Below are 25,924 nucleotides of genomic sequence, written 5' to 3'. Positions count from 1 at the left end.
ACAGATTACAGGTGGATTTATAGAGATTGGGCGCAGTACAAGCTGCAGGAATTCTGGGTCTTTGTCAATTGCAAGGCATGGCATGCTTATAGTTTGACCATGTTTTCTTTGCAAGAGAAAAGGTAAAGGATCTCCATGTAGCCTATGGTCTTCTTAGGAAGAAAGCAAGGTGCCCATTTGCATGTGCTCTGCGTGTGCGTAGGATCAATGTCCTTGAAGCTCTGCAACAAAGGTGAAAAGAAAAGGATGATGCATATCTGAAGGCTAAAGCCAAACAAAAAGGATGACAAAGACTGGGAGCTGGCCTCCATTATAACACTGACAGCCAAGGCAGAGCAGGATGATGGCTGCCAGTGTCAGCCTCCCCTTTGCGCAGCAACCCTTCCCTCCAAAATCTGGACACGCGGGCACGCGCGCGCGCGCGCACACACCAGCTGACCAGCAGAACTGACACTGCATGCCATCTCTCGCCACGCCTTGCCGCGTCCTGTCCTACTCTCACACGCTGCACAGGACAACCACAGCCAAGCTCTCGCCTTCTTGCTCGTAGGCGCGCGGCGACATGACTGCAAGAATCGAGAAGCAGAGGTAGATAAGGATCAAGAAGGCAGGGTTGGAGGATCGGAGCAAGCCCGCCGGGAGGGAGGTGACGATGGTGGGGCGGGGGAAGGAGGAGGAGGATGAGGAGGAGGAGGCGGCGGCGAGGTGGGAGGGGGAGAAGGAGGCGGAGATCGACTACGTATTCAAGGTGGTGGTGGTGGGCGACTCGGCGGTGGGGAAGACGCAGCTGCTGGCGCGGTTCACGCGGGACGAGTTCGCGCTCGACTCCAAGTCCACCATCGGGGTCGAGTTCCAGACGCGCACGCTCACGCTCCACCGGAAGCGGGTCAAGGCGCAGATCTGGGACACCGCCGGCCAAGAGAGGTACGTGCCGTGCCCATGAAACTCCGGTGCTCCGCCGCCGACTTGCCATTCGTAAGTTGCCTGATGCGGAGGGGAGCGGTTTACATTAAAATGCGCGCAATTCTGCACAGATTGCAGATGTGAGTTTTTGCCCATCTGAGCTCGTTGTCAGGCGAACAAAGTTTTTTTCAACAATCGTAGAAGAACTGTCCCTTGTATTAATTAGAAGAGGTTCCTTGATGGCTGCAAACAAAGTTCTGAAGAGCTAAAAATAAAACAGGTGCAGGGTTGGGATGGTGGCCGGTGGCCCTTCGACTCCCCTTACAATTAGGTGCGCTTGGCTGTGGTTGTCCTGTGCGGCGTGCGTGAGGAGGGAAAAATATTACTGTTTCGTTGAAATCATTGTTTACAGTAACATTTTCCCCTCCATCTTCTTTATACAAAATTGTGGTCTTATGTTGCTCCAAAAATTCTAAAAATTTTTGTACGTGTTTCATAATTCATTTGAAACCCATTTTAATTAGATTCACCTAAAAATCATGTGTAGAATTTAAATTAAAATTTTCCAAAAAGACTACTTTTATAACTTTTACCAATTGTTAGGGCCTCAAATAAATTTCCAAAAATCTGGGACAATTCACTAATATTCATCTTATGTGATAGAATAATTTCTAAAATTATTTTTAGCCATAAGTATATATGGTGAAAAAGTGATTTCCTTTGTAATGCTCTATTTATATGTATTTTTATTATTTTATGTGAATAGAGCATTACAAAGGAACTCACTTTTTCATATAGATTAGGGTAGAAATAATTTTAGAAATTATTCCATAACATAAGATGAATATTAGTGAATTTTTTTAAATTTTTGGAAATTTATTTGAGGCCCTAACAATTGTTAAAAGTTATAAAGTAGTTTTTTTTGGAGAATTTTAGTTTAAATTCTACATATGCTTTTTAGATGAATCTAATTAAAATGTGTTGCACATGAATTATAAAATACGTACAAAATTGTTTAGGATTTTTAGAGCAACAGAAGACCACAATTTTATATAAAGAAGATGGTATGGAAAAATATTACTATGAACAGTAATTTCAACGAAACACTGTTTATTCGGCCAGTAACCGCCTACCAGAGGGCTCTTAGCCCCTGCACACTGCATGGACTTCTTACCATTATCTGATCGGGCGGTTAGGGTCTAATCACCTGATAAGAGGGTGGTACGTGTCTATTTTTGTAATTTTTTCTATCAAAAATCTATTTATTTAAATATTAATGTTAAAAAGATATTAAAAAAACTTGTGATTAAGCCAACCACGTACTTAGTTGGGCCCATACAACCTGAGAGTATATTAGCAGGTTGAGTCACACGAACAAAGTAGGTGCATGTTTGGCAGAGGTCATACTGATCTATTCTTTTGGTAAAGTGATTTTTTTTATAAAAATGATTCTATGATTGAAAGTGATTTTTAATGATTCTTTAAAATAAATTCTACGATTATATGAAAGAAGTAATTGAGGAGAAACTAGTTTTCTCAGCTATCAGCATCTATTTAAATTTAAATAATCACTCTTACAAAATCACTCTAAAAATTAAAAACTATAAATTATCGTTTGATAAAGTTCACTAATTTTACTCTATGAGCTAGTTTAAAAGCTCGGCTAAACGTGTGCCACGCAGCGGGCTGGTGTGCATTTGCAGCTTCGTCTTTTGTTACCTCCAAGCTTTTCCATGGTTCGGCCGTGTATATGAAAAGCATACTTGTCCAGCTATTTTATTTAGGAATAAGTCTATTTTACACCGCTAAACTTCCTCAGAAGTCATCTCTAAGTTGCTTCCAAAGGTGGACATGATGTCAGCTATTTCTCTATTAAATCCTTTTTTTCAAAAAAGAAATACATATAAAATTAAGCTGATAGGAATGCAGTTTGCAGAGTGCGACGTCCATGTTTTCTAATCTAGAGGGTAATGCTGAGTTGCTTCCAGAGAAATGTTGGTGTCTATCTGCCTATCTCAATCCAAAAAATAGGTTTCAAAAGGGACATCAAGATAATTGTAACACCCTGGTCTGTTAGTAATTACTAGTAACCGTGCACGTGCGACACGCACGAGCAATTGTATTACTACGGTTTCTAAAATATGCGGACACCTTTTATATTCTGAGTTAACATAAATCAAGTAACCGAATATTTAATAAAACACTGCTAGTTTAATTTAATCATGCTGCAAATCTGCATCTACTACAAGGAAAAAAACATCTAGTACAACTCCAATATGTCTCACCACTGCAATACGTCTCCATACACAATATTCTTTCCTGTGGGATCTATTTCTTTATTTGGGTTAGTAAGAATCTAAATCGTCTGCCTTGACACACATGCAATTAATAACGTTGCGACGAATGCATACATATGAAATCAGTAATATTGCAGCGGGAGTCAAAATTTTAAGCAAAATATGGTGTAGAAGTTTACGATCACATATTATATTATTTAAGCAAACCACGGTGTAGAAGTTTACGATCACCTATTACAATTGTACGTAATTGAACTCATGAGAAAGAACTTATATAAAGGAGAAAATATAATATCACGTGCAAATATAATATCACAAGTATTTTATCTTTGGAAACATCGAATGCCTAATGCTCTTGACAATTTTTCGTAGAAGGAGGGGATGTCGTCTTCACGTTCGTTCCTGTTATATTTCAGTAAGTTTACCAAAAATTGCTTCCTTAGTTGACTGTCGTTACCATCCTGCATATGCATTTCATGTCGATAACAAGGATCCGTGCGAATTGTGCACCGTTGTGCGTTGGAGAAGACTTACTCTATGAATTGTAGGTTCTGGCCTTTTCTCCATTCTATGTGCGCTTGAACTCGAAAACGAAGAAACCAGAAGCGTTCCTACAGCACAATTAATTATTATATTTGCAATTCACAAACGAATCAATTATAGTGAGGTTAGAAGCAAGATACCGATCATGAAACCGAAGAACACCATTCCAATACATCTCTGTACACAATATTCTTGGTGCTTTTCCCCATGGCATCTATATCTTTATTTGGCTTAGCTAGAATCCGTGTTGACTGACGTGATACACCCCTCGATAATGCAACATACAGCTGTCCATGAGAAAACACAGGCTCGGGTAGATAAATACCAACATTAGGAATGGTTTGCCCTTGAGCTTTGTTTATAGTCATTGCAAAGCTAAGGCGGATTGGAAATTGTTTCCTCTTGAATCTGAAAGGGAGTGAAATGTCCTCTGAGGGGGACAAAGGGATCCTAGGAATGAACACCCTCTTTCCAGCATGTTGCCCGCCAACAATCTCTGCATCAATGGCATTACGTTGGCAGGCTCTAACCATTAGCCTTGTTCCATTGCAGAGACCGTTGTGAGGATCAAGATTCCGAAGCAGGATGACTGGACAGTTGCTTTTGAGTTTAAGCAAATGTGGTGGCAATCCATTTGGTGTGATTGAGTTCAGAAAGTCAATCGGATAGTTTTTTCGTGAATCATCATCGACGGAATCAAAGCTGTAGTATACCGTCTCCTTGCCTGGAAACCTATCTATCATAATTGCATTCAGCTCATCCACATGCTCATTCTTAGTTGAGAGGATAGCACGTGCACTCATGTAGTCCGCTGACGTAGAATTGTTCTGGAGATCTGGGAATACAAATTCAATGAGTTTGTCAATTGATTCTTCTGCAATACTATAACCAACCACGATATCATTTGGGAGACGCACATAATCATCACCAATCGTCTCTTCTGTTCCGTTGCCGATCCTAAGGAGGTATTCGGAGAACCATGGGTCAGACTGCGCCCTCATATTCCGGGTTAGCTGTATCTTACGTATCTTCTCCCATATATAAGACCTTTGTAGTGTAGCATCAGTGATCTGTGCCCTCGTACCACGTGTCACCACTGGAAGGACCTGCCTAAAGTCTCCTCCAAATACCATGACCTTTCCACCAAAGAGCTGCGAGCATCCCATTATATCCTGGAGAGACCTATCGAGTGTTTCAACAGCTTGACGTTTGGTCATGGCAACTTCGTCCCAGATTATCAAGTGTGACCTGCGAAGCAACTCAGCGGTACCGCTCTGTTTGGTGAAATTACACATGTTGTTGTCGGAAAGCTTTATGGGGATCTTGAACCTGGAGTGGGCGGTGCGACCACCGGGCATGATGGACGCTGCAATACCAGACGTTGCAGTTGCAATGGCTATCAGACCCATTGAACAAACCTTTGCAAGTAATGCCTTGTACAAATATGTCTTTCCCGTGCCACCTGGACCGTCAACAAAGAATACCTGGCTCGTAGAGTTGATTACGTGATCCATTATTTCATCAAACCCCGACCGCTGCTCTGTGTTCAGTGTATTAATAAGATTCAGATGTTCTACATCTACGCCCACCGACAATTCCTCTAATATTTCTCTCAATTGATCGCTATAATAATCAGCTGTATGAACAATATAATAATAAAATATTAACTAAACCGTTAGTTAACATAACAAAATATTTACAATACAGTGTTAGATACATAAGCACTGACATAACTATAAGAGAACTGCCATTTTGTTATGTATTTACCAATAAATCATGACAATTGACAAAATAAGCGAAAAAAACGTAAAACACTACGCAAGGACATCACCTGAGTCGTCAACCTCCGGAAGACCATAATTCCTTACATCCTTGCCCATTGAATGAACCACGTTTCTAATATCCCTAAGCACCAGTTGCTCAACCATTGCTGCATCATTGTGTGTACGACGATAATCTTGGGACATTGCTTCAAAATGATTTTCCCATAAGCCACGGATATTTGTCGCCTCGCAGAATACAATAATTGTCGCAAACAACCTTCTCAGTGCACAAGGCATGTGGAATGTAGTGGACTCAGCCAAGCATTCATCGAGGGATCTATCAGTCTCTACGAGCCCTATCATCTCGCACGCTTCTCTGAAGGTGGAACATGTTTTCCCATGTACAGTACGAAGGTTCTCGTATGAAGTTGCGCCTCTCACATGGTTGAGGAGCACACGTAAATAGTACCTCTCCCCTTCAGCAGGATTTGCATACACAATTCTCCCAACCTGCGGCCTCTTTACCCTTGCCTGCCAGCGCTTGTCGGGCTTGATCCACCGGAAGTGCTCCGGGAACTCTTTGTATAACAATTTACGTGCCTTGCTATCCACCAGGTTCATCTTGAAATACTCAGTAAGCATTGACCTCTTAGATTTCTCCCGGTTCACCACATCATTCAGGTTATCAGTAGCTCTGTATGACACAAATTGCATGTTTGGCAGATGTAGTTGAAGTTGCAAAACAGAAGGAGATACGGCATACAAAGGGAAACCAAATATCCGATACACGGCCTCAGGGGGAGTTATGAACCTTGCATCCCTGTATTGTCGAATCTCGTTGATTACTGTACCGTTTTGATCTTGTGAATCGACTGAGAAGGATGCACGATCATGGCCTTTATAGACATATTTGTATAGGTACTTAACTGCCTTGATGCTTGAACAAACTTCGACATTAATATGGCAGTTATACCGCATAAGCAGTGTGGGGTTGTACGGAACCACCCATCTATTATCCAATACGGCACCCCTGGTCGCCACTCGACGACCATCTTCCCTTCTCCTATATATAGGATAAGAGTCTTTTCCTTGCTGTGTAGCTAAACAGAATTGTCTAGGATAACGAAAACGGCACTGTCCGTCTATCATGCAGGGGCAATTTTTGTTGAGAGCACCACATGGTCCATGTAGCATGTGCTTGATAACCAGAGCATGCAATACAGGGTACTTGTCAGGATCAGGAATCTCTGCTGAAATAACCTTGTCGTAATCATCGGGACTGCTTAACTTACTGTTAGGGGCCATAATCAATAAGAAGTGCTCATGTGGCAAACCCCTCTTCTGAAACTCCGTAACATGTGCATATGATCCGACCTCACCCAAGTGACTCTTCTTGATCAAAAAATCGTGTAAATCACGCAGCTTAGCCCGGTATACTCTCGCAACCAATTCTGGTCTATCTTGTGGTGTCTGGCATGGTAATAGTTGCCTTGTTATCTCCTCCCAATGTGGATTGCAGGTCATTGTGACAAAGTAATCAGGTTTCCCAAACCGGGTCACTAAAACCATTGCGTCAAGGAATCGTGCTTGCACGTCTCGATCTCCTCCAGGGAAAGTCCGTGGGAGCACAATTCTTAGACCAACCTCAGAAGCACGCACTTCACCAGCAGCAATTGTATCTATAATACCCTGTCCAGTATTATAATAAGCAACACATTAGACAAATGGAGGACATGTGTTAATGATACAATCTCAAATAAATAGGACGACATGTACTACCTGGTACAAATCTGCACGTATGAGAGCTTGATTCTCTGGTTTCGAATACCAATCGAGCCTCATAGACTCTATCTTTATGTATATGTCAACTACCCACTGCTGGAAAAGACGGCGCCCATGTAACAGTATGTTAAATTCCCCAAGCCTGATTTGCAACTTGAAACAATAATATTCCCTAGCACTGACATGTTTGCTGGACTCGTTACAACCATCTGCAAAAAACATAAACTCAATACCATAGTCACAAGGGGCTAAGAAAATTATTAGCTATTCATGCAAAATTTTAAATTTGGGAAGATAGGAAATAGCCTACGGACCTTCCTCGTCCCTGTTGTCATCATCATTGTTATCATAATTGTTTGGCCAATCTACTGGTTCAGGGCCTTCATAAAGCATCTTACGTTGCCATCCTGTTTCGCCACCAGGGAAAAACAAAGGATAGGCCAACGGATCGTAGCACCCATGGTATGCCCGAATATACCGAGGTCTGTCAGCTTTTCCATACACTATAACACTTCTATCGAAACATTTTTGTGGATCATTCCCTTCCATCCAGATAGCAGCAACTTGTGAAGCTGTGGGGGCATTGTACCTTCGCTGGTCCAATGTAATATCCGTGTTCAGCTCAATCCTATAATCATGGAGGTTTGGAGCAGAACCAACATTCTGAAAGGTCTGCACATAGGGGTTGTGCTCTAGTATCCTCCGTATCTTCCGGATCAAATTGATATCAAGACCAGGAGACCTCTTAGCTCTGTGTTCCATTGTCTCATCAGTATCATAGAAGTAAAGCTGTAGGTGCCGTGGACCCTTCCCACCAGGTACCAGCTGGTCCAAACGGTGATATAGCTGACCATGTGCACGAAATGTATATATACCAGTTCCTGCAGCAGTGCTGACTCGACGATCAAGTGTAACACCAAGACTTGTAAAGGAGAAATGAGAATTGAAATATCGTATGTGTTGTCTGAAGTATTTTGCATCGTCATCATCAAGGCTAGTATACAATCGTCGCAACTCATCCGGTACATCTGGAATGAAGATTTTAACCTTCCCTTTCCTACAACAAAAAGCAAGTCCCTCATATTGGAACCGTTTGGCTCCACAATACGGGCAGTTCTTTGCATCCCTCAAAACATGATGTTTCTTTGGAAGATTTTGGTAGATGCGATCATACGGATCATAACCTTGAATACCCACACTATCAGGACCTTCCACCACGTATGATTCAAAATCAACATCTGCACAAATACAAAAATATATATATGGCTAGGTTACATAATGAATCAGATAAAGCAACATATTATACGGGACTGAAAATTGCTACTTTATGTTTTTACCTTGACCATGATATAACCTCCCTTCTTCATCATCGAATTCATCGGGAATATCCTGGTCTGCCTCGAATTGCTCTATGGGTTGAAAGAAGCAGTGTTAGAACACATTAAAATATATAACTGACGAATGTATTAATGGATAATGTGTTACCTTCATCTGACGAATGTAGTTCCAGTGGTTCAAATATAACTGAATCATATAGTTCATTATCAGGATCTGGTCGATAATCAACATGTTTCGAAGGACCATGTGTTCCAATTGTGTTGTGCGTAGTATTTGATTCTACTTCTTGTTGATTTTCCACGCGAGCACTGGTTCTTTTCTGTTGGCGGCGAATACGCAGGATGTTTAAGTATTCTGATCTACGCTCATCTGACAGCTGTGCATACCACTGTCGACCCTTTTGACGTTTATGGTCCAGCTCACGACCAAAACCCCGATGGTCACTGCTCGTGAAACTTTCAATGCCACTGTCAGCTGTAACTGTCAGATAATACACTCAAATTAGTTTCCCTATTAAATATATGATAGATTATTTGTGGTAAAACAAAACCGAGTAAATAAACCATCACCATACCTGTGGGGTTCATCGGTTCACATGAAGAAGGTTCTCGATCATTAACATTGAAAACATCATATTTGTTTTTCTGGCGGTCTAAACGCTTCTTCTCTAAGTATTCAACCTTCTTATCCGCAGGCATTCGGGCATACCACGACCCATTATGAGGAGACAGATGATCATGATCTACGACACTCGCATCTAGTTTGTTTTCTGCACCCATCACAAAATTACAACCGGATCGACTATGAACACATGTTTTTTTAATTTTTCATGCAATATATGGCATGCTATTATACCTTTAACCGGAGTGCTTGTCATGTCTCCAAACGGGGTACGTATTGCACATGGCATGTGATGTAACTTTGTGACAGTGGATTTTCCTGATCCAATTTTATCGATGTCCAATGCTGTAACCGAACCATATGAATTATGAATTTTTGACCGTTGGTAGTTATCATTTCGGCGCAACCAACAAGTATCATCGCCAGGAGCAACATTTTCCTTATTCCATGCACTGAAAGATTGCCCACATACACTTGGAATGCCTGCAGACACAACACAAAAAAAAACATGGTATGCTTAATTAGATCGCCTAGAAAAGCAAAGGTGTTGATGAAAAACCAAATAATGAATTCATGGAATTACCTGTTGTTGTCGAGATAGGATTCGATGATTCACGGCAATCTGCAGTGAGAATTGTTGAACCATCTTTCTTATTCTTACGCCGCTCGCGATTCTTTCTGAGTAATTCTTCTTTCTTTTCTACAGACATTTGCGCGTACCGCTCCCTTTCCCTCTGCCTCTTACGTTCTTTAGGATCTATGAGCGCTGGCTGTGTTGTGGATGTCTTGGATCCACCACCTGAGATGTATATGTTGGGGCCATCTAATGAACAATCAAAACATGCAAGTACTGCTTTAAACATAGAACACTATACACAACGTATTGTAAGGTAATGGAATTACCATGTGTTACTGAAAGTGAAGTCGACTCTTGATGACATTCAACACCAAGAAGTGTCACATCATCCTTTTTTTGCTTACAAGATTCCCGCTTCATTTCAAGTAACTCATCTTTCTTATCTAAAGTAATTTGTGCGTACCGGTCCCTTTCCCTCTCACGCTTAATTTCAAGCAACTCATCGTTCTTACGTACATCCATTTGCATGATCCGGTCCCTTCTCCTTTCACGCTTTATTTTAAGGAACTCTTCTTTCCTATCTATAGACATTTGTGCGTACCGTTCTCTTTCCCTTTGTCTCTTACGTTCTTTGGCATCTGTGAGAGATGGTTGCGCACTGGACGATGAAGACCCACCCACACCGTTAATATCGGATCCTTCTAATAAAAACCCAAAAATATATTTGGTCAGTAGTTTACATATGAACTTCACAAATTATATCGAAAAAGAATCGCTTAAGACAGATTATGATCAACATCACTTGTAATACCGATGATAGTCAGGTCATTAAACGTCGTAGTATAATCAATTCGCTTCCAAGACGACATCTGCGAGAAAGGATATCTGACCCTTAAATTCAGGAAATTTTCTAATGCCAAATTAAATAAATAACTAAAGGAAACAGCATGACGTCTAAATTTCCACTACTACATCATGTCTAAAAGAAGTATGAATTTAATATCTGTTGCAAAGGATAGACCAAAAAATATGATGCATTCAAAATAATGAAACAACATCCATTGTGAAGGATTTTAATTTGGTAAAGAATGGTGCTAACTGGCTAACGGAATCAAAACAGCAATTCTTCTGATCAAAATAGAAATACATGTAACTACAAATAATTGAATATCATCATGAGATAGAAATTATACGTATCTATCACAATATGTGAATATATGATATTGCGATTTCATTTCACAGCAAGGCTAGCTGTGTCTGTATCGATAAGAGATAAGAGAGAGAGATAGAGCAGGCAAAAGGATGTTAATTGATCATGAGTATTGTTCGTCGACGGTTGTATTCTGGTAGCAACCAGAATAGGGAGCCGAAGCTTTACAGACGAGGACTTGAGACGTAATGAAAGGTATATGCCGGCCAAGGTTCCTCACATGAATCGCATACGGTCGTATTTTTCATACAATTTTTAACGCACACATGTTGCATAATGTACTACGTTTATGATTCTTTTTTTAAAAAAAAATACGCACACAAGTTTACAAACCCAAACATCCATGTTCATATTCTAATATCCGCCAAATTGCAGTTACAGATAATGTTTTCATATATTAATATCCGCAAAAGTGCAGTTACAGATAATATTCTGATTGACAAGTAAAGACACTATTTGGTGTTCATGAATCGAATGCACGTACACAATAAACATCTGAGATTTTAAGAAGGATCAAATTTCAGACACGTGCATTGACTACAAACAACTCGAAATGTCAGTTGTTACTTGTTATGAACCATTGGCAACATAAGAACATAATCACCTTAGTTAATGAAATTTATTTGGATGTGTTCAACAACATTTCAGACCAAGTAATTGTGAGTAATCATTGAAAACCTAAGAAGAATATAGAAATCACGATGAAGCAAACCTCTAAGGAATCAATACAAAATAGCATGTCCGATTGTAAACTACAATCATTATAACTATCTATTATTATCCATTACAAAACTATACGAGGAGATTAACTTGTAGCCATAAGTCTCCAACGTAGGTCACACCACTGTTGCTAGGTACGCCCACCTTTTTTCAATAAATCTGTTCACGAATCTGTAGTCCCTATTGCCCCTGATTAACGACCGCTGGAAGGCTGCACAATCCGAACAGAGATGTTTAAATTAACTATATTATAGGGTCAGTTGATAATTCCTATTTCAGTAATTATGTTCATGTACAATAATTTTTAGATGGCTATAGAACTACTCACCCTGTAGTTCACGACTGTCAAGATTATTTGGATTGAATGTAAATATCGTGTGATCTGAAGTCTCCAAACACCCTATCATAAAATGAACTTTCTTAGTTACTATGCAGTTACATAAGTAGAAACTATAAGGTGGGGAATCACTCACTGTGTCTCTTATTCAATTTCAGCATGGTCCCAATGATAACGTGTTTATTATTTCCCGCAGATTGCAAGCTTATCGCATACCGCTCTAAAAGCTCACACCAAATTCCAACAACTATAAGGTTGAACCTACAAGTTCACAATAAAAAACAAATGATGTTATGCATGAAATTATTATCTCTACTATATAAGACTTGACTTAACAAATTTTCAATTGATATCAACAAAGTATACCTTGTGTCCATTAGTATGACCTCTCTGTAGGGTTTACTGCGACCAACGTGCTCAAGTTTACACCAGTGCACAACAACTCCGGCTACATCTGTATGATGTATTAATTAATTATATCAGTTTATTAAATGAACACTCTTGCTTCTCTCATTATAATAGATAAAAGAAAATATTTCACACTTAATTTTTACCTACAAACGTCTTGTTAGGACGTCGGTACACTTCATGGATTGGCATGAGATGCTTCGGATAGAGCGGAAATTGAATAGGCATGGTATACGACTCAACTCTAGTGCGGTCGTTCAAGACACACTCATACCGGTGCCCAATATTCCGAAACTGCATCGCCTCCTCCCAGTTAGGATCGAATCTCACTTCATGCAGGGTATAAATGCACCCTTCTGCGAGTAAAGTGTTGAATCTCTCAACGTTGTTGTTCAATGTAATTGCTTCTATTTTGGATCCCTTAAAATTATTAAATAACCAAAAAGTTAGGTTGTAATAATATTTCTTATAACGCGATTGTTATCTCTATCCATTAGACAAGTGACTTACATTGATATCCATGAGAATGAAGTGTTGGCTATCACGATGACGAGAGGGGATCGGGAACTTGACATCTACCCTAACAACGACACTCCATAATCTCTCCAAATCCAAATATTCAATATCATCGAATAATTTGAATCTGTATAAAATTACATGTTAGCCTTATTTTGTTTATAATTTATTTTAGCTACATGTTGATAGGTGAATATAATATAAACGCACCTAGGCGCCACTGGCTTGTGAGAGAAGTTTGCATACGTTCTCTTTCGGCTAAGCTCCATAGGGCTATATGTTTTTACAAAAACAGACTACATAATCGCATAGGCCACAAAAGAACACAACAAACGTTAGGGATTCAAATAGCAAAATAGCGAGGTGGAATATACATTTGTATCCTCCAACCTTTTTTTCTGAGAAACCAGTCTAAGTACATCTACAGCTACTGTTATGAAGAAGGCAACCGTGCAAAATGCAACACAGTGTTCAGGTAGCTCCTTCACCCCTCCCACCACAGTTTCAATAATTATTCATTTCTTTTCCACATGCAAGTGCTAGATAGTTCAATAGCTTAATACATAGTTCAACAGCCATTTAGATAGTTCAATAGCCTAATACATAGTTCAACAGCTTTATGCAAAATAATAGAAGCAGATAAGGAAACCATAGTGCTCATAAGCGTCACATGGATCATAAGTCATAAGTTACAATAATATGCTGACAGAGCATGACAAAAAAAGGAGCTCAGATTTTAAACCATGCCATGCTACACTGTTCCATGGCCCATGGCACAGCTTAATACATAGTTCAACAGCCATTTAGATAGTTCAATAGCCTAATACATAGTTCAACAGCTTTATGCAAAATAATAGAAGCAGATAAGGAAACCATAGTGCTCACAAGCGTCACAGCAATCATAAGTCATAAGTTACAATAATATGCTGACAGAGCATGACAAAAAAGGAGCACATATTTTAAACCACAGCCAGCCAAGTTCCAAGACTGAATAAACTGCTTTTATTGTTTAAAAAAAATGAGGCTATGTATCACAGAAATTAATCATCTAGGAAAATAACATTGCAATTCCAATTGAAAGCAAGAACTTACTTGAACTGGTGTAAATGCGAAACTTGATTTCAACCCTGATTTTGGCCCACAACTGCCACAATTCTTCTATTTGAAACTGATATGAAGCAATATCGAAAAAAAATTAATGATGAGACAACAGATTGTGAAAGGCATTAAGAAGATTCGAAATACAATCAACTCGTTGCAAAGAGCAAGAGAATGTAACTAAGTTCAATGCAGCATGCATAAAAAGCAGATTTTATTGCGAATGGTACATAGTGCAATGAATTTTTGTGTGAAGGTAACGGTAATAACTTTAGCAGATTAGTATACAGAAGAGAAGACGATTGGTGCAGAGCACCTAGCAGAGAATAATCACTTTCACAAAAGGAAGTGTTAAACATGAATCTACGAGATTGCTTGGAACATTACACATGTCCTTAACCATCCAAGCATGAATCAGTATAGTGCCCTAATCTTGGATGAATCAGTATAGTGCTCAGTGTATCCTAATCTTGGATGGTTAAAGAGAGTCTCATAAACCTGAATCTAAGACATCTAAGACAATTGATAAAAGCATGAATCCAGATTAAGGAATGACAATAGTCAGGTACAACAGAGAAAAACATTACACACCTCCTCAGTGAAAGGTCGACTGAGGTATATCCAAATAGTAAATCAGAGCTTTATACCAGCACAAATTTGTTTAATGTAAAATGTGACCTGGCCTCTCTGCAGCACAAGAACACTCCAACTCACAGCCCACAGTCCATGACTCCTGCACAATGTAATGCATTGTCAAAAGGAAGAAACCATATGGCATCGGCTAATGGTGACACTTCTTCAGGTGAAAAGTCCAATGAGGTATATCCAAACAGTAAATCAGGGCTTTGTACCAGTACAAGTTTGATTAGTGGAAAATGTGACCTGGCCTCGCTGCAGCACAAAAACATTACACAATGTCACGTTTACTCGAAATGAATCCACTACTCGAACTTGTTTAATTTACACTCACTACCATACTGCTTACTCTAGCGGCCAACCCACTATTGCCAACCTTATTCTACATTGAACAACACATCAAGAGTGACCAAATTGTCTATAAAGCCATGGATGGACCTACAGAAGAAAGTTGTATTGTGTAGAACAGAGGTTCACCGCCGCTATTCTGGTCACAGAAGGCATCAAAGTTGAATGTTATACCTAATATCATATATAGAATCCAAAACCTGTCTATGAGACTTGATGCATCTTGCCATTTAGTCAATGCATGAGATGACCAACAATTATGAGGCTAATAACTTAAACTTGATTAAGCTGAGTTGTAGTTTAAAATTCTAAAAGTACAAGTATAAAATTCTGCTACAAAATCAAATAATCATTCACAAGTATAAAATTTCAACAAAACAAGCTATGAACAATGATATCAGTAGCAAATCTATCTGATAAGGACTTGTCAATATATAGAACAACACTACTGCAAGAAGTGAAGCAGGATATGCAGCCTATATAAAAAAGCTGAAATATAAAAATTCCACACCCAACTCCATATAAAAACTGAAACCCTCTCATGAAGAAGGTTTGCCTTAAGCCAACATCTTCAGATTTTTCATGAGAGTTAGGACATGAAACATTCTGAAGATTCTCATAGCACATACACAACTCAGATGAACACTTTGAGATCTATTTTTGATCGATTACAACCCATACCTGTCAAGTCAGAAGAAAACGACTAAAAACTAAAATTTCTAACATCAAATCTCCCAATCCAACTGAGTACCCTTTGATGAATTTACAGGAAAGCACGGCATCAAATCTCCCAATCCAATAGCTAATGATATGTAACATGCTTTCATGTAAAATAGCTAATGATATGCAAACAGATCAAATGCTATTAGTTGTGCGGCATAGCAGTGGACATACCTGAGAAAATGCATCAAACGTCAGTTCTTCAGGATATTCCTGCTTGTCGTCCGGCGCTAGATGCAGCGGCTCCCCGGTATCTTGCACTCCCCGTCAACGCAAAGCAAATAAATAACTTGCATATGTACTCAACTCGGCAGCCAAGGCTACAAGCAAAAGATGTTATTTTTTGGAAGGTAGGATACGAAGAAATTACCTTTTCCATATACGGAGAGGTTGGATCTTCCGGGCGGATCTTCCAGCGGCCATCGCGGGGGCGGATGGATTTTGGTAGGAGAGATTGGATCTTCCCGGCGGATCTTCCAGCGGCCTTTGCGGGGGCGGATCTTCCAGCCGGCCATCAGGGGGGCAGATAGGGAGGCGGGTGCTCCAGGCGGCCATCACGGGCGGGGTGCTCGGGGAGGCGGCGTGGCGCTCGGGGTGGCGGCATCGCGGGGGCGGATCTTCCAGCCGACCATCACGGGGGCGGATAGGGAGGCGGGGTGCTCGGGGAGGCGGCGTGGCGCTCGGGGTGGCGGCGGGGGCACTCTGTATGCGAAAACACAGCAGACGGACGGTGGGGGCACTCTAAATGGCAGGAAGGCAGGACGGACCAGGGCAGAACGCGAGGGAGCGAGGAGGAGCGTTGGATTGTGTCTGAAGGGTCTGATGAGCGTGCTCGACACCAAACACGTTCGTGCCTTTATAGTTTAGATGTTGGCCCATGTGATCCAGATATGGGTATGGTGGGATTAGTCCCACCTTAGATATTTAGATAGGTGAGAGTTAGCATATAAACCATTGTATTCTGAATATAACACGTCTGGATTAATATTTTTATATGAAACGAGAATAAAAATATAAGTCTATACATATAAAATTAAGAAGATAGGAATGAAGATTGTATAGTGTGAAGTACACGTTCTTTATCCTGGGGGTGATGCTAAATTGAAGGAGATGATGTCTATCTGCCTATCTCTATCCAGAAATTAGGTTTTAAAAGGGACATTATGATAAGATAAGCATGCACTAACCTTAGGCCAACTCCAGCAGCACATGTATCCAGTACTACAGTACTCCGCATACAGTACTCCGCAAAGTACCGTACCACCGGAAATTGCACTCCAGCAGCTACCTCATCCAGTACTACAGTGCCAAACAGTGACGCTACAGTGTAGCAGGACTGTAGCAACACTGTTCGCAGAGGCTGACAGCGGGTCCAGAGAGAGAAAAAGAGGAGTAGAAGATAGGAAATGAGGTAGCTGCTGGAGATGAAAAAATAAGGGATACTGTAATAGTATTTTTGAGGATGAAAATTTAAGGTAGCTACTGGAGATGGTCTTAGGCAGTTAATTACTGCAGATTTAAAAGCGAGCGAAAGCTACGCCCATGTTAGCAATCTGATGAGTTGATGTCATGCTAAAGACAATTCTTCAGAGCATATAGATACGCCGGCCGCACTGAAAGTGATCTCTAAATGGACCGCCATTTCATTTGCAGAAAAAGACTGACAATCTTAGAATCTGTTTGGCAGAGCTCTCAGATCAGCTTTCCGGCTGGAATCAGTGTGAGCTCTGTTAAACAGCAGTTTTTAGTTCTCTGAGTGGAATCCGTGGGAGTGATTATCTGAAATGAACTAAAAGTTAGGAAGAAAAAAACAGTTTCTACTGATTCACTTCCCGCAAAGAATCACTTTTTCCATATATTTTATTTTAGAGAATCACTTTCAGCCACAGAATCACTTCCTTCAAAAATTCACTCCCCGTAAAAAATTTAAATCAGAGAAAACTCTACCAAACAAACCCTTACTTTCATTCGGATTGGTACCTAATGTTTTCACCGAGCTTGTTCTCCATTCGAACTATTGTAATCAGGGCATGCTCGTAGCATACTCATTTTATAGAATAATTTTGTGCTTCTCATAAAATTCCGGTTCCAAGTGTTACTCTTGGAAAGATAGAAAACTTTTTTTTATAAATTTCGGCATATAGTAAATGAAACCATGTTTGAATTAGAAATTTCACCGGAGGCAGCTCAGTTCTAGCAAGAATGGAGAATTTTTTCTGTGTTCGGAACAGTGCCTTAGCTTCGATTGGCGTTTTTTTGGGCCGTGCATGCGTGCAGGTACAGGGCGGTGACGAGCGCGTACTACCGCGGCGCGCTGGGCGCCATGGTGGTGTACGACGTCTCCCGCCGCGCGACGTTCGAGCACGTGGCGCGGTGGGTGGAGGAGCTCCGCGCGCACGCGGACGGCTCCACCGTCGTGGCGCTCATCGGGAACAAGGCCGACATGCCGGCGGCCCGGCGCGAGGTGGCCGCCGACGAGGGCGCGCGCCTCGCGGAGGAGCAGGGCCTCTTTTTCTCCGAGGCGTCCGCGCTCACGGGCGACAACGTGGAGCGCGCCTTCCTCACGCTCCTCGAGGAGATCTTCGCCGTCGTGTCGCGCAGGGCGCTCGAGCTCGACGAGGCCCGGCGGATGCGCGGCGAACAAGACAATGGCGACGGCGGCGAGGTGCTGTCGCTGAAGGGGACAAGAGTGGACGTGGGCTCCATCATGGAGACCAGCGCCATGAAGAGGAGCTCGCAGTGCTCCTGCTCGTGACTGACATCACGAGAGTTGTTGGTTCTTCATGTTGTTTTCAGATGCACTGATATTCTAAAAACATTTTGAAGAAGTTCACATTCACAAATTACAGATAACACTCTTGATGGTTTAGTTATGTGACGAATGTAAAGCATGGTACGTATAAAACGTTCTTCATTTTTTGATTGTATCTGATCCATTCTTCTTTGATCAATTTTTATTAGTAGCTGCAAAGAAGAGACGGATTTGTCGTCAAACTCGGCTTTTCATAAAAAAAACCCTCAGTTTTCCACAAGTATGATCACCATTTTCACCATCACTTTAGTTATCTGCAACTTGCAACCCTGGGGACACATCTAAGGAACACCATGATTCAGGTTCTCCATTGTAGCATATAAACAAAGCTTCTACACACATGACATCCGCAAAACAAATTTGATATCAGGGGACCGGATCCTATAAGCAGATAACTATGATATTGTCAGAAGAGTCTACCAATGAACTAGTAAAACATGATCCGACAAACAAAACCCCGAAGAAAATATTTTGTCTCCTTTGATTACTGTAAAATAATATTGAATTCGAGACCCAAGAGAAATTATGCTTCTTCTCACTTTTCTCCGAGTCAAACTAATGGTCATCACATTGTCATACTCAAGCATCATACGCCGACAAATTGACAATAAAGGTGCCACAATAAATCTAGGACAACTTCATATTGGCAGGAGGAACACGAGACATCTTAATCAGGAAAAACGATCTAGATTTGTCAAGACTACCCATGAAGCACATTATTACAACTCATCAAAACTCCAGCATATGAACAATGACGTGGTAATAAGACAGGTCTCACTTGCTCATTCTTCTCCTTCAACAGCTGGTAAACCTTCCTTGAACCATGTGTAAAGTCCTCCATCCAGATGGTACACATTCTTGTAGCCATTTAGGACCAATAGGTATGCTGCTATCAGGGACCTGACAAGTCAACCAGAAGAGATGATAATTATATGCTCCAAAGCAGATATGTATCTTCCTCTGAGAGAACAGTACAATATTTAGAACAAGTCAATGTGAGTATAACATACATGATCTTGCCTCAAAGTAAACTCAACAGCTACCCAATTAGACTGGAACAAGTTGCACTTGCTAGTTTTTTTACTTAAGGATGCAACTGCAGAAATACTAAATTGTCTCAAGATGCCATTTTCGTTTTTCAAACTAAAGTGGAAGCTGTATGTGAAACCCATGTACCATCACAAATTAAATATGTGATTTGTGACAAGTGATTAAGTTGATCGATTTGCATCAAACTGCTACCGCTAAAATTATGGCTTACCCTTGCAGACGTTAAAAAATGAACTGCTAAAGCTCAGCAGGACATCAGTCGAACACACCATGTAACGAAACTATCCATAAATTGGAGAAAGAGATAAATTTAGCTTTAGATTCCACGAACCTATAAGTAATAGCCCATTAGACTATGTTTGCTCATGCGTAATATAAAAAGAAAAACTCAACCAACCTAGAAGGAACTAGGTGGCTTTGCATATAAGAAGAATTGAGCACCCAAATTCGAGTTAAAAAAGACTCAAACCTGGGTGATGGGAATATACACCTCCCACCTCCCACCAACCTAGCTAGGCTCGGTTCCTTGCTCATGTGTAATATGGTAGAGCTTGTAAATTGTGTGATTGCTTTCAGCTGTCTGCCTGACCAGATCTGTTGACTGTCATTGCATGAACGCTATTGATGTTTGATCCACTTCTACCATGCATTTTCAGAAGAATAACTAGAGTGCTGTAAGCATCCATCCATAAATAGCATTTTCAACGGTTTCTTCATTTCATTGCCAAAGTAACTAGACTAGTTATGGTTGCACCTAGATCTCAGAGAATAATCTATTTCTTGAGAGGGTATTTTAAATATTCAGAATCATTATGGCCATCATATGCTAATGTTAGAACTTACACAACATTAACGTACCGAGATTGTTTTCCATCTGGGAAATTTTGTGTCGGCTTCAGTGTCCCTCCTGTAGAACATGCCACGATTATCTTTGCATCTTTACCAACTTTCGCATCAACGCCTGCACAAAGACAACATATGCTGCTGATTGCTGTATCATACACGAGTAATCAAACAGCAGCAACAACACTTACTACCGTACTTTGTAAGAACTCAGGATTCTCTTCTGTTCCGGCAAATATGCCAAAGAACGCAAATGCTGCACGCCTTGCAATATCCCATGCCGTCCATTCCTTTATTAATCTATATATTTGTACATTGATGGCACCAGGTGGATGAGCCTGCATAAGAATAAAATCCATAAAAATTATACAACTGCCACAAAACCTTAATAATCTTCAAGTAATGAACTACAAACTCCATGGCATGAAGCCACACATAATATACGGCAACAAACTTCATATTGGAAGAAATTATATCCAATAAGTGTTGCTGATTAGTATGTGATCTTTGATACACATTAAATTTGCTAAAGATCGTATTTTGACCTAAGAAGTGGCAGAAAAGATTGTAATTACACGGTAATGTAGAGATATGTTATTGCCTTAAACTTGAGAGTTGAAATTGTGGTGTAATCATCTAGAGACAGTAACTACAAGATACCTCCTTAAACTCTGCTTCTGGTCTCACATCAAGAATTACAAAGCTGTTCTCCTTTTGAAGGCGCAGTGCTTCCTTCACATCAACCCTGCGCACCTGCAAAAATAAACAACAGCAACAAATCTGGTATGAACGGGAAAATGCTAAGCATGGTAGAATCACCATAAGCTAACAGTGAATTAATAAATGAATCACAGAACTAAGGTAGATAAGTTCCTATAAATCACAAAGCAGGCCTATTTCATTTATAATCTATAATTTTTCAACCTGCACGCATGTAGTTCAAACCCTCATAGAACCAAAGGTTAAGTATTTCGTACAAAATTAAAAAAATATTTACAGAGGAAATGGGTACAAGTGGTGCAAGATACCCGTTTTTCTACTAGGAGTTGCCGCTTGATTCTCCAATCTTCTTCAGCTGTAAGGAACCAAAAGGAATGGAATGAACTAACATCATGAACAACGGAATAAACTAACCATTGCATGATAACCAAAAAACAGGTGAGGATAATCACAGTACCAGGAGTCTTTGCAGGCTTAGTGGCAGCACAACATATCCGTAGCGAGCTCGCAGCACGCTTCCGGTGGAGTTTCGCGGCCTCTATGGGACGCCAGGAATGGCTAGATGCAAAGTCTGAGCAGGAATATATCCCTGATGAGCAAGCAAGGTTGCTGTTCATTACAGAGCTAGCTGCAAGCATTGTTGGCATGAGAAAAGGAAGAAGCAAAAACTCTGGAGGACTCGAGACAATTAGAAGAGGGCTTAGCTCCCAACTCCTAAGGTTGCATCCTGTTACTGAAAGGAGATATTTTTTGGATGAGGAAATGTCCAAAGGACCCAGTGGTTTTGGATGGGATGTAGCTGCATATCTGAACTAGTGGTGGAGGTTGCGCAAGAGCTGAGATTGACAATCTGGATTCTGGGCAGTAGCTTGCCCTGACCCCACCACACCAACAGTCTGGAAAATACTTACCTCTGTGTTTCTCATCCATGACATACTTTCCAATGTTTGGCCAAAAAAATTCTGCCTTCTCTGGATGTGCAAAATTGAAAATTCATTTCTGCAAATTCTGATCTTTATTGGCAGTCACAAGTTACGACCTACAAATGGGAATACAAGATGCCCGAACAGACTGTTCACCTGAAAACTAAATCAAGAACTGCAAGAGTACACCAAAACCCGGAAAATCCCCGCTATGCTTCAGCTCAGCTTTGCTCTGCTCTGCTCACTCACTCCAGTACCCGTCATTTTGCTTCTCCTTCTCATCCTCCTCCTCATCTACCTCCTCGCCAATCTCCATCACCGTCTCCCTGAACCGCTTGACGTCATCCAACGCCGCCTTCCGGAACAACCCAATGTCCACTGCGCCAGCCACCATATGGTAACCCCTCAGCTTGAGCTGCTCCGGCGGGTCATTCGACATCGCAAATCCGCCCAAGTAAGCTGCATTGCCATCCGAGGCCGCCATCTTCTTCTTCCTGGCCTCCAACACCTTCCTCTCGGCCTCCCTCAGTGTCGCCCGCACCTTCCTGTTCCCGGGGTCCCACAGGTAGCCCATGCTGGCTGATAGGTCGAGCGGGCCCATCTGCACGACGTCCACGCCGTCAACGGCGGCGATGGCATCGACCTCCGCGATTCCGGCGGCAGTCTCGACCTGGCAGATGATGAGGGTGTCATCCTCGCAGCGGGAGAGGTAGGAGTCGTCGAGGCCGTAGGCGGAGGCGCGGACAATAGGGTGCGCGGCGCCGCGGATGCCGCGGGGCGGGTAGCGGCAGTGGGAGACCGCGGCGACGGCGGCGGCAGGGGACTCGACGGCGGGGAGCATGAGGCCCGCGGGGCCGAGGTCGAGAGCCTTCTTGGCCCAGACGGGGCTGGCCTCGGGGAGGCGGAGCACGGCGGGGGTGCGCGCGGCGTCGAGCGCGCGGAGGCAGGCGAGCGACTCGGGGATGCCCCCGGGCCCGTGCTCCATGTCGACGACGACGTAGTCGTAGCCGGCGAGGGCAGCGAGCTCGGCGAGGGTGGGGGAGAAGGAGAGGAGGAACAGGCCGTAGAGGGTGTCGCCAGCGGCGAGGCGGGACTTGAGGGAGGGAGTCGGGGAGAGGAGGTCGGAGGCCGCCGCAGCGGAGATCGCGGGGCAGGGACGCCGTCCGCGGCGGGGCAGAGGGGTAGCGCTGCAGCGGGACAGGAGAAGCGAGGGGTTTGTTTGGGTTTTGGGTTTGGGTTTGGGCGCGAGGAGGAGGTGGGAGAGGGAGGCGGCGGCGGCGGCGGCCATGGCGAGCGAGGCCGCCAGGCGGAGGGGTGCCTTGGTGGTGGTTTGGTTTCGGGGATCTGCGACTGCCGAGTAGCGAGGCCAGGGTGTGCCGTGTGCGGCCTCGTGGGAGTGTGACTGTGTGAGTGACGTGTCACGTGCTGTGGAGCGTGACTCTGCCGCTCTGGCTTGGCGGCGTGTCGGGCGCCAGGGACGGCCGTGCCGTTGTGGCTTTTGCCTCTTTCGTCTCTTTCACAATGGAAGTAGGGACATATTTGGTTTTGAACACAAATGTGATACATGTAAATGAAGCTAAAACTTCAGTATGTCAAATTTGGGCACCAATTTGATGGCCTAGGTTTTGATAGGTCTTTACTTAAAAAATGAATTGGTCAAAGTGCTACCAAGCCCAAATTTGGTCAAAGGCTTAAAGCTATTAAGTTTTTAGAAAAAGTTCACATTAATTTCACTATTTGTAGTGTCCAGATAACCTTAAACTTTAAAATTATTTATTTAACTTTCTGAATTTTAAATACTGGATCACATAACCTTTTAGAATAATTTGCAACAACGATTTTGATGATATGGCTACCATATCACATGCTTTTGCCACGTGACTATCACATCACGTGTTTTATAACCGGGTTAGCTTAGGCACTAACAGAGTTCATCGCATATGGTATGAGTCGTCCAACCCGAGAGAGATGACGATGGGAGGGAGAGAAAGACAGAGAGAGGTCGATAGGAGGGACGAAAGGCAGAGAGAGGCCGACCGGAGGGATAGTGAGGCCGACAGGAGAGGGGTGAGCGAGAAAAATATGATATGTGGGCATGTTTGCCGCGTGTGCACTGTCATAAGCGAAAATGACATGTGGACATATTTGATTTTTAACACAAATGTGCTACATGTAAATGAAGCTAAAATTTCGGTATGTCAAATTCGGGGTACCAATTTGGTGGCCTAGAGTTTGATAGGTCTTTACTTAAAAATGAATTGGTCAAAGTGCTACCAAACCCAAATTTAGTTAAAGGCTCAAAGCTATTAAGTTTTTTAGAAAAATCCAAATTACTTCATGATTTATTCATAGTATCTAGATAACTCTTAAACTTTAAAACCGTTTATTTAACCTTCAAACTTTAAATACCAGATCATATAACCTCATGTAATAGTTTGCAATAATGATTTTGATGATGTGGCTGCCACGTCACCTGTTTTTTCACATGGCAACCACGTCATCTCTCTCGCGCGCACATTTTGGAACCGAGTTAGCTTAGGCACTAGCGGAGCTCATCGTATGTGGCATGAGTCATCCAACCCGAGAGAGGATGATGGGAGAGGGAGAGGGAGAGAAGCCAGCGGGAGGGAGAGAAAGGCAAAGAGAGAGAGGCTGACAGGAAGGAGGAGAGCAAGAGAGAGGTCGACCGGAGGGAGAGTGAGGTCGGCAGGAGAGGGGTGAGTGAGAAAAATATGATATGTAGTTATGCTTGCCACGTGTGCACTGTCATGTTAGAGAAAATAACATTGTGGGCCATCACATCAGTGAAATCGCCGCCACATCAACAAAACTACCGAGAAAATAAACTCTAGGAGTTATGTGATTCTGTATTTAAAGTTCAAGGGATTAAATAAATGATTTTAAAATTCAAGTGATTATCCGTATATTAAAATTAGTCCAGAGAGTAATTTGTATTTTTTTTTCCTAAGTTTTTTACTAGGCACGGTTCAACACTTTTGGATAGCAAACCAAGCTGTGTTAGCGAAATCTCAGACAACAATTTGTTCGGTGAACACTGAAAAGTATCGAAAATGTTTGGATTCTGAAACCTTTTGGGAATCCTCAATATCTTTAGGGGAATAATAACTTTTGAAATAAAAAGATTAGAGTGAATTTTCAAAAGCGATAGTTTATGGGAAGTACATGCTGTCGTAACATTAAAATTGTAGAAATACGAATCCGTCCATCAAAATTTAAATTCTATTGTCTAATCGTGGAAATATGAATCCGTTCATTGTAGTTTAAATCCTGATGTCTATTGTTTTATACAGATACAAGTGTTTTTCAGCAGTGATTTTTGTATGCACATGGCTAATCGGTAACATACTCAAATATATAAGTATGATGTGTGTAGGTAGTGGCTTGTGCGACGTAGGTTCTCTTGTAATTGAAAAGAAAAAAAAAAAGCTCTTGTCTCATAAATATGGGATTCTACAGTGAAGTCTTACATAAGTTAATAATTATCATTGTATATGATTATAGTCACCTTAGCTGTGACTTTAAAGTCATTCTAAAAAAAGAAAATCAACTAAAAAGACTTTCAGTTCAGAAACAAATACATTGTTTTAAATGAAAGGTGTTTTTTAAAATAGTAAAGATCTTTGTGGCTTGACTAAATTTGGTCTCTTATCTAATACTACCATTGATCAACAATTAGATTTTATAGCTCTTCTCATGTAGAGATGATTTCACCGATGTTGAACTTAGACAGAATATGTA

At 41.6% G+C, this 25,924-nt stretch overlaps 4 protein-coding genes across 4 annotated transcripts; 1 reads left to right on the top strand and 3 right to left on the bottom strand.

Moving 5' to 3' along the window:
* Positions 1–262: 262 nt before the first annotated feature.
* LOC133902200 (ras-related protein RABA3-like) lies at positions 263–18,744 on the top strand. The gene is made up of 2 exons (XM_062343797.1): positions 263–924; positions 18,095–18,744. Exons 1-2 carry the CDS (start codon positions 653–655, stop codon positions 18,570–18,572), a joined length of 750 nt encoding a protein of 249 aa, XP_062199781.1. The 5' UTR covers positions 263–652; the 3' UTR covers positions 18,573–18,744.
* Positions 12,108–13,092, bottom strand: LOC133902202 (uncharacterized). Its single transcript, XM_062343799.1, has 4 exons — positions 13,010–13,092; positions 12,646–12,919; positions 12,458–12,545; positions 12,108–12,352 (listed from the first exon to the last, which is right to left on the bottom strand). Exons 1-4 carry the CDS (start codon positions 13,019–13,021, stop codon positions 12,220–12,222), a joined length of 507 nt encoding a protein of 168 aa, XP_062199783.1. The 5' UTR covers positions 13,022–13,092; the 3' UTR covers positions 12,108–12,219.
* Positions 18,745–19,142: 398 nt separating the features above from the next.
* On the bottom strand, positions 19,143–22,017 carry LOC133902201 (rhodanese-like domain-containing protein 14, chloroplastic). Its single transcript, XM_062343798.1, has 6 exons — positions 21,700–22,017; positions 21,551–21,597; positions 21,183–21,275; positions 20,722–20,860; positions 20,538–20,640; positions 19,143–19,529 (listed from the first exon to the last, which is right to left on the bottom strand). Exons 1-6 carry the CDS (start codon positions 21,887–21,889, stop codon positions 19,412–19,414), a joined length of 690 nt encoding a protein of 229 aa, XP_062199782.1. The 5' UTR covers positions 21,890–22,017; the 3' UTR covers positions 19,143–19,411.
* A 221-nt stretch (positions 22,018–22,238) lies between these two features.
* On the bottom strand, positions 22,239–24,100 carry LOC133902321 (uncharacterized). Its single transcript, XM_062343917.1, has 2 exons — positions 24,092–24,100; positions 22,239–23,678 (listed from the first exon to the last, which is right to left on the bottom strand). Exons 1-2 carry the CDS (start codon positions 24,098–24,100, stop codon positions 22,407–22,409), a joined length of 1,281 nt encoding a protein of 426 aa, XP_062199901.1. The 3' UTR covers positions 22,239–22,406.
* Between the last annotated feature and the right edge of the window lie 1,824 nt (positions 24,101–25,924).

Source organism: Phragmites australis, chromosome 20 (genome assembly GCF_958298935.1).
Source record: "Phragmites australis chromosome 20, lpPhrAust1.1, whole genome shotgun sequence".
Classification (NCBI taxonomy): Eukaryota; Viridiplantae; Streptophyta; class Magnoliopsida; order Poales; family Poaceae; genus Phragmites; species Phragmites australis.
The sequence above is the reverse complement of the archived record's forward strand: the minus strand, read 5'-3'. Positions and strand labels throughout refer to the sequence as shown.